The sequence below is a fragment of the Micropterus dolomieu genome, linkage group LG08, assembly GCF_021292245.1.
Source record: "Micropterus dolomieu isolate WLL.071019.BEF.003 ecotype Adirondacks linkage group LG08, ASM2129224v1, whole genome shotgun sequence".
In the NCBI taxonomy this organism is placed as follows: Eukaryota; Metazoa; Chordata; class Actinopteri; order Centrarchiformes; family Centrarchidae; genus Micropterus; species Micropterus dolomieu.
Window position 1 is genome coordinate 3,977,961 of NC_060157.1, and position 8,465 is coordinate 3,986,425.

Genomic DNA, 8,465 nt, shown 5'->3' on the forward strand with positions numbered 1-8,465 from the left:
CCAGCTGAGGCACAAGGAGGGGTTGGGTTTACCAGCTGATCCACAGTCTTAAACAGAAACCTGGGATTGTGTTTATGTGTAGTAATGAGTTCAGAAAAATAGTGTGTTCTCGCATCCTTAACCATGTTATTGTAGTTAATTAATAAATCCTTCAGACTGAGGTAATGGACTTGGAGACTGGATTTTTTCCATCTGCGCTCTGCTTTCCTGCATTCCCTTTTTTGGCTGCGAATGCTGTCATTTATCCAGGGTTGCTTACTAGCTTTAGACGTAGGCCTAACCTTTAGAGGAGCAGTAATATTTAGTGACGACAAGCAGATATGATTGAAGTGATCAACCAGATTGTTGGTGTTGGAATCAGACAGGTGTTGGCTTTGGCTCTGAAAGACTGCGCAAAACTTTGAAACACTTTGTTCATTAAAGATGCAAGAACACACGGAGCGTGGTGAGGCGGCATGAGTAACAGACGAATCGCAGCTAAAAACAATACATCTGTGGTCAGATATGGTCATGTCCACTAATTCCACAGAGGAAATGCTGACACCCAGGGTAAAAACCAAGTCCAGTGTATGACCACGGTCATGTGTTTGCCCTTTGACATGTTGTTTGAAGTTAAAAGAAGTGGCCATATTTAAAAAGCCACTTGCATTAACATTGTTGGGGTCATCAACATGAATATTAAAATCGCCACAAAGAACAATTCTGTCATAATTTAAAACCAGAGTAGATAAAAATTCAGGAAGTTCTGATAAAAATCCTCCAGGTGGTTTTGGGGGAGATAAATTATAACAAATATGACAGGTTGCAGCCCTCCAACTTTAAGAGTGAGAACTTCAAAGGAGTTTAAAAAAAAGCCTGAAGATGACAGGCAGACATTTTAACAGGTACCTTATCAATATCATAATTACAAACTAGAAACAAGCTTAAGCCACCCAGCTTTGATAATACATGAAGTATATAGTATATATATATAGTATATATAGTATAGTAGTAGTATAACATTCCAAAGGAGGTAGGATTTCTACATAACTGTTTCAGCCAATTTATTTTAAAGGTATTATTTAAGGTGTAAATATCCAGAAAGTTAACCCCACCGTTTTCATTGGAGTTCATGAGAACATTTTTCTTCAAGTAATGTGTTTTATTCTTCCTTATAAAATTGAATGTCATTTTGTCCATGTCTTTTATTAGTTTGTCGCTAAGATATATTTGGCTTTATATTTTTATTTATACTATAAAGTATTTCTGATTCTGATAGACTCTGCTATCGATTTGTGCTACGGTAGCATTTTTCGACAAGGCAGCATATATCGTCCTAGGATTGCGGCAGAGAAGGTGATGGACTCGAGGCAAAGTCAGTGTCCATCAAATGATGTGTCTCTGGTAGGAAATAAAATAACGCTGTGTAAATTGTGATTGTGTCTGTACTTTTTAAATCCAGTCTATGGTTGTGTCCGACGTCTTTAAAAAATTCAGGGCTGAATTACGAACAGTTGTCCCGACTCCTGTCTTGTTTTGTCCAGAAAATCAGACTAAACACGAGTTTTGATTATAGCCTAATTAAACACTGATCGTTGTGTGGTTCTCAGGCTGCAGCGTGCACGTGGTAGATGCGCAAAAATCATGGAAAAAGGACCGAAAATCAGAGCAAGTCAACAAACGCTCCATGTGGGTATGAAGTTTGCGCAGAGGACAACAGCGTTATAGTACATGTCTGCACAAAACCGGGAGTTTTACAGCTGTCCCTGGTGGTCTAGTGGTTAGGATTCGGCGCTCTCACCGCCGCGGCCCGGGTTCGATTCCCGGTCAGGGAACACGTATTTTGGCGCTAACTGCTATGTTGTGAACTCAGATGTAACCAAGCTCTTCTACAAGTCGGCCCATGTGGCAGGTGGTTTTGTCAAACGTGAGCCATAATAAAAACTAAATTCAATTTTAGTGTCTTAACATGTTACTTAATCTACACTTTTTATTAACCCCATATAAACAATGTCATTCTTTAGGTATTTCAGTATTACAAGGTAGTATCAACATGCGGGGAAATATAATACACTCTAAATATGGTCTTTAGAGAAATAAAGTGTTATTCATCTAAACTGTAAGCATTACTGTGCACTATTGAAAATATCTAAATCAGGGAGTTAGGCTTTAGCAACAACTTACAAGTGTTAATTTTTATTAATCCAGGTCAGATGCTACAGAAAAGCATAAAATCATTTTAGCAACTCAAGACTGCCGTTTTTCCTTTACAAAGTTACCAAATTATTATATGCAACTGTCCAATTAATCTATTGCTGAAACAGAAACCATCAAATTCAGACCACCATGTTTGACACCAATAATACAATTTAAAAATGTAATAATAATTATAATAATTAATAACTTATTCTGGTTAGGTTTTGATTTTAGACTGACTAAAGGTAATGTAACTTGTAAATTCGGTGACCTTTTTAGCAGAATTCAAGGAGAGATTTAAAAAACACTGACAAAACACCACTCATTCATTTAAAGGAATGCTTTATTGATATCCAAACATATACAACAAAACCAGAAAAATGTTTTTAATTCATTCACCATAAATCTTCCAAATCTGATCCCTTTTGATATTCTACATCAGCTAGGCCCAGGACCTAAATAAAGCTATAAGTACTCTACTGGCGTCCAGTCTCTGCAGCGTGCTCGTCATGTGCTGCACTTGCCAATGGCTCCCAAAACAAAAGTACATCATCCATTTTTATTCGCCAGCCTCCCAACTGATCGCAGCTACACTGCAAAAAAGTCCATCTTAACAATTCATTTAGTTCAGTCTTTAAATCTGATTTTTCAGAGTGAGATCACTCTGTACAGTGGAGATGCCTCCACTTTGTGTGAGAAAAATAAGATTTTAGGAGTAAACCCTGAAGTAAATGAGTCAAGATTAATATTTCTTGTAGTGTGCATCTGCATTTTTCATCTTGGCAAAGCAGAAAGTCTTCATGAGAGACTTCATGAGATTCAGAGGCAGAAAGAGAGAGAGAGAGAGAGAGAGATTCTGTAACAGATGTTTAAATATTGGCAACTTGTTTTTAACTGATGGCAAATCATTTGTACAAAGTCCACCTCTCCTGACAGAAGGAAAGCCAAAAAAACAAAAACAACAATTCACCTAACAGGAATATATAAACTACCAAAATGATCAACGCAAACAAGAAAATACACTTAAAGTTATGATACACTGGCAGCAGTTTTGAAGCAGTTTGACGGTTTCGTTTATAAGCTGTGTTTTATCACTTGGTGTTTGTTCACTGTAGCTTAGCTCAAACTATTTTATCTGGTCAACGTTTGTGTAAATATATATTTTCTGCTCTTTTTGATGGTCTACAAGCAAGTTGGCTTAAATTATTTAATTATCCAAAATTTTAATAAAGGGACATAACTCTATATTTACGCTTTTCTACTGCCTCAGCAAAAAAAACAAAAAAGAATTTGCCACTCATGCAGTTTGAGACATTGCACCGATGCTGAGCCAGGATTCAAGATTTTTGGCAATGCGGGAGGCAACATTGAAACACCGCCAGTGCCTTGAGAAAATCTACCAAGATCGTCTTACCAGCAACTCAAGATTGAGCAACAATATGAGACAACTTTGGCAATATTTAGAAGACTTGCTCTGTATGTTTTTGTTTGGGGGCAACAGTGCAACATTTTGTCCAACCACTAGAGGAGATGTTGTCCTTTTATCAGCAATGTTGGCAAATAATCAAATATATCATCTTCTTTTTAATGTTCAACAGAAAAGTGACGGTGCTGCAGAACTCTGTGCTTTTAGGTTTTACGGTCACGGTTTTTGAGGCCGTGTAGTTTGTTAAGAGCTTCCGTTTTATCACTAAGTGGTCACATTAGGCGCACAACGGTAAGAGCAACAGTGATTTTGTACAAAACGTTTGTGTAAGTTTGGCCTTGTGTGTGCATTCAGGGCATTTAGTGTGTTAACAGGAGTGCATTTGTGTGCATTAAGGGGTTGTTGGCAGAAAGATATTTTCCATGACACATTTTGTGAACTCCCCTTCCTTCAATCGAACCAGTCGGTACAACTTAAACTAAAAGAAAAGGAAACATAAAAGGAAACAAACCATTTCTTTTCTACCAGCTAAATTATAATAAAAAGGTGAAACATTTAAAGTGAGTAAGGCCGATAGAGAAGCGTTGACATTCACCAGGTAGTGTACACAGCAAAGCATCGTGTTGTGCGTTAACCAAAAAAAAAAAAAATAAAAAAGGGAGCAGCAGTCAAACAAGGGTAAAAAAGAAACTCAGTCAAATTGGTTTCGAAAACATTTTCAAGCCTCGAGAGGTTCAGTTTGACTTGCAAATGGTGGCGTACATCTGAAGTCAAACCTCCAGTTTGTCAAATGAAACCAATTTGATTTTGTTCCTTCTTGCCTCGTTCTGATGGGTCTCACGCCCAGACGGCTGCCGCTCATTAACAAGTCAGTTTCACGGACACGGAAAAATCTTTTAGACCACATATATACTTGAAACAGAAGGAAAAAAAAAAAAAAAACTCCAGACCTACACGCATGCCTGTGAAACTGACCCATAGGGTTTTTGTTTTCCCACATTTTTTAAGTTTGTTTAGCTTCCCGTGCTTTTCCTTAAACCTCCCAACCTGATAACTACCGTACGGCAGCATCAGTGACAATATATTTATTCATATATATTTATACATATTGATAAAAGTTATGTAAAAACATTATGCAAAGCAGTGTAAAATAGTTTTAATACAAAATGGTTTGTTTTTTTCCTGTTTTTACATCTTGGGGTGTTTTCGGGTGTTACACGAGACCTCGGTCGTCTTTGCATGATCGGCTATTATACAACTGATGAGATGAGATATGCACATGCATGTAGCAGTAGTAGGTCTAAGAGGGGTGAGATGTGCTGGATCCTGCAAACCCCTCCCCAGACTAACCTCTAACCTGTGAGTGTGGCCTGCATCACACCGCGGTGATGCAAGTTTGAGAAAGCGTGGGATCTGGATTCTGTGGTGCTCACAGTGTGAATGCATGATTTGAGTAGTTGATAGAAGTCAGAAACAAGAAGACAGAATTAGTAGGTTTAACTGGCATATAAATCGCCATCTTGCTTATGCCTGTAAAAATGCTCCTCCACCCTCAGTCTGTAAATATCTTGGTTCCTAAACTCTGAGTTGGGGCCCAAAGATGCACCTGCTGCGTTACCTTTTGATTTATCATCATGGCCGGATTAACACACCACGGGGCTGCAGGGCAAAAATCAAAATGCACTGTACGTTCAACCAACGTGCACGTAAGTCATGTTATCTCAAACCAACTGGTGCACAGCGAGCCTGGTGTATTTGGGCCCCTCTTTGCCCCCCTCTGTAATCCAGCCTTGTGTATCACTGTAGCTGTCTCTTTAAGAAATCCCAGAATGAAAGATGAAGGTCAGTTTAAGAACCTGACATCTTATAATGCCTTATTAGCTTTTGTCTTTCGCAAGGTGATTTGCTAAAACAGCATCAACCTGTTTAACAAAAGATGCCTGAGGAGTGCAGGAGACAAGAGTGTCTTAACTTATTTGGAGTAACAAAGGGGTGAGGGTCTAACTGGGGAGGACGTAGAGGCAGGAGGCGGTGATGTAACAAATCAAGGTCTGTAAATCATTCAGGTTTAGACATCAACAAAACATTCTCCTTTTCTGCAACAGCGAGGCAGAAGAACGGGAATCAGCAGCGATGGGACTGTCGGGGGAAAGCTCGTCCCAGCTCAAACCCACGAGTCCGCCTGTCAGTGTTTACAGACCTTGGGGAGGGGGGGCAAAGTGAGTGGTGGCGAGGCGGTGAGGTGGAGGGTCAAAGGTCAGGGCTGACTCTGCGATGTGAGGTGATAACAGTACAGTCTCAGGTCGTGAGCAAGGTGGCAGCGAGGAGGAAGAGGAGGGATGCGTTCAGAAAGGTGGGTTGTCCTGAGTGGGGGTGGTGTCGGTGGGGGAGCTGGCGGCCTCTCCGTTTCCCCTGGGGCCGACAACCTTATACTGACGAGACGGGAGAGAGAGAGGGAGAGAGGGAGGGAGGAAAGAGGGTGACAAGAGAGAGGAAACAGACCAGAGTGTTATTGATCGTCAGCGGTAATATAATGACTCATCAGTGTCCGTTTCCTGGAGGAGATGTTTACAGTAGGCGGGGGGACCCACTTCTAAAATCCATTAGCATGTCCCAAATCCATCCTACATATTAAATCTAAGCAGGTTTTTAAGTCCATAAAATATAAAAAAAGTCAATAAGATTAGTCCGTTGAGTCTGCCATGTATTAACGAGCATAAGCTGCAGATCAGGAATTATCATTAGTTCAATGTTATGATGGATCATTACTTACTATTATGTTCTTATTAACACTATACCAGTATTTGAGTGCATTAACTCTTTTAGCAAGAATTATGGCCAATGAGCCACCGATGAATGTTTACATTTTTTATTTATTTATTTTTTTTAAATAAAGATATTTAGCATTTATACTTCCTCATGCAAGTCGTCTAACTAAACGCAAAGATAATGGAAGTAAATGCATCTCTTTATTTTAAATCAGGGATTGTTACAAATACACTGTTTTAATAGTAGCAGAAAATGAGAAGAAATAAATCATGTATAGAAATCATCAACATTTTGATGCATCGATCTTTCTGGGAGATCCATACCCCTAAAATATGTTTATTTTCATTGATACTAAACACTAAAACAGTATTCTATGAATATTAGTATGTAGTATAAACTGTATTAGTATGTGTTCTGGATCTGGGACATGGCTCTCGTCTCCATCATTTGAGCATTTGCTTTCAGTGAGATGGAAATGAGGACAAATACAACGTCCAAACAAGTATTTTGTAAAATGAATTGTTACAAAGCCAAAAATATCACCAGACAGAATCACATCATGTTTTTTTTTTACATCCCTGAAAGTGACATTCGATCCTTCTCCTCACTGGTTAGTAAGCTGGCCCATTTTTGACTTTTTCAAACACAACAATGGAAGGATGAACTAGAGCTGAAATTATTAGTCGACTAATCAATCGGTTTATCAACAGAATAACCATCAGCAACTGATTTTAATGTTAACTTGGTAATAATTTACTGATATTAAATGCCACTGGTAGCTTTTAAAAAGAATTAATATGGAATAAACATGTAAAGCCAGACGTGAAGAAGAAGAAAACTTTCTACTAACCAATTCCACCAAGCTTACAGAACAAAACACAGCCTGTTGTGATGTTATTTAGCCTGCTCACCTTCAGGTTCCCCATTTTATCCTCAAATGACTTGAAGGTCGCAGAGTTCCTGCAGGACAGAGACACGATGTTACGTTCATAAAAAACACACGTTGACAGTACATTTAGTGATATTACAGTTATTAAAAAGGCAGCAACACCGATTGGTGACAGTAAAAAATGGAAACTTCATAAAACCTACAAATAAAAGCAATTAAAGAAAAGGCTGTATTGCATTTACCAAATTATAAACATTTGTTTCAGGCTATTATTATTATTAAAGGCTGTACTCTTTAGTGTTATGCTCCATTGCAGCCATACTAATACGGACCTACACATGTTCCCTGTCTAACACTGAGTGCAGAAAATGATTTCAGTTCATTTTACAAAATAATGTTATTGTCCAATCAACTGAGGAACACACTGAACACTAAGCAAAATGATTCAAAAGAAGAACACATTAAAATTAAATTCAGCATTTCACGGCAGCCCTACATGGCTCGGCATGTTCAACACATCATAAGCAAGTAATGAATCAAATAAAGAAAACATTTTCATGCCGTCACAGACTGGATCCTCTTGCCAATTAGTGTTTGAATACGGTTTACACAACTGAGACGACAAGATAGGAATAAATTCTGCTCTGCTCACCGAGATGAGGTTTCATTTTATATATTGGCTTCATAAAATATAAATATTATTATTATGATGATGATGAGGTCTGTAAAACCCCTCACACTACAGGATAATCTGTCCAGACCAGCCAAGAATCACGAACACCACTGCGATGGTCGGGGGGTCAAATCAGACCCAAAATCAATCTTTTAGGTTGAGTAACGCTGGTCCGACACAAGAGAATAGTCACCTCTAGTGATGGGCCAGTGTTGCTCAACCTAAAAGACCTCGTGGTTAAGAAACCTGGCCAAGAAAGCAGAATCGTCAGCCATCAACAGATAAACAGCATGCAGCAGAGATACAGGTAAAAGTAATGCATGTTACACTGACTGTGGCAGGTGTGTGTGTGTTACTTTACCTCATGGCGGGCATACTTATCGAGTGGCGAATGGAATAGTTGCTACTTTGTAAGCGTTAAAGAGAGAAGAGAGAAGTGCAAGTGTTAGAAAGCAAGCGAGCAGTAGCCTGCACACACACAGAGTTCATACAGCAGTTAGCGTGCTGTAGGTGTTTCCAGTTAGTCCTGGACA

At 38.9% G+C, this 8,465-nt stretch overlaps 1 protein-coding gene and 1 non-coding gene across 14 annotated transcripts in view; one reads left to right on the top strand and one right to left on the bottom strand.

The window, feature by feature from the left end:
- Window positions 1-1,742: 1,742 nt before the first annotated feature.
- Window positions 1,743-1,814, top strand: trnae-cuc. Its single transcript has one exon. It is a non-coding gene; the product is annotated as a tRNA-Glu (tRNA).
- A 686-nt stretch (window positions 1,815-2,500) lies between these two features.
- Window positions 2,501-8,465, bottom strand: part of tpd52l2b (tpd52 like 2b) — a 34,725-nt gene continuing 28,760 nt past the window's right edge. For 5 of the 13 annotated variants that reach the window (XM_046055890.1, XM_046055888.1, XM_046055895.1 and 2 more), the window contains 2 exons: window positions 7,282-7,330; window positions 2,501-6,033 (listed from right to left, as the gene is read on the bottom strand). In XM_046055890.1, coding sequence (XP_045911846.1) covers window positions 5,947-6,033; window positions 7,282-7,330 — 136 coding nt within the window. In that variant the 3' untranslated portion in view covers window positions 2,501-5,946. Of the gene's footprint in view, window positions 6,034-7,281; window positions 7,331-8,293; window positions 8,339-8,465 lie in introns of all 13 variants that reach the window. The other 8 variants (XM_046055893.1, XM_046055896.1, XM_046055900.1 and 5 more) reach the window with 5 other exon arrangements.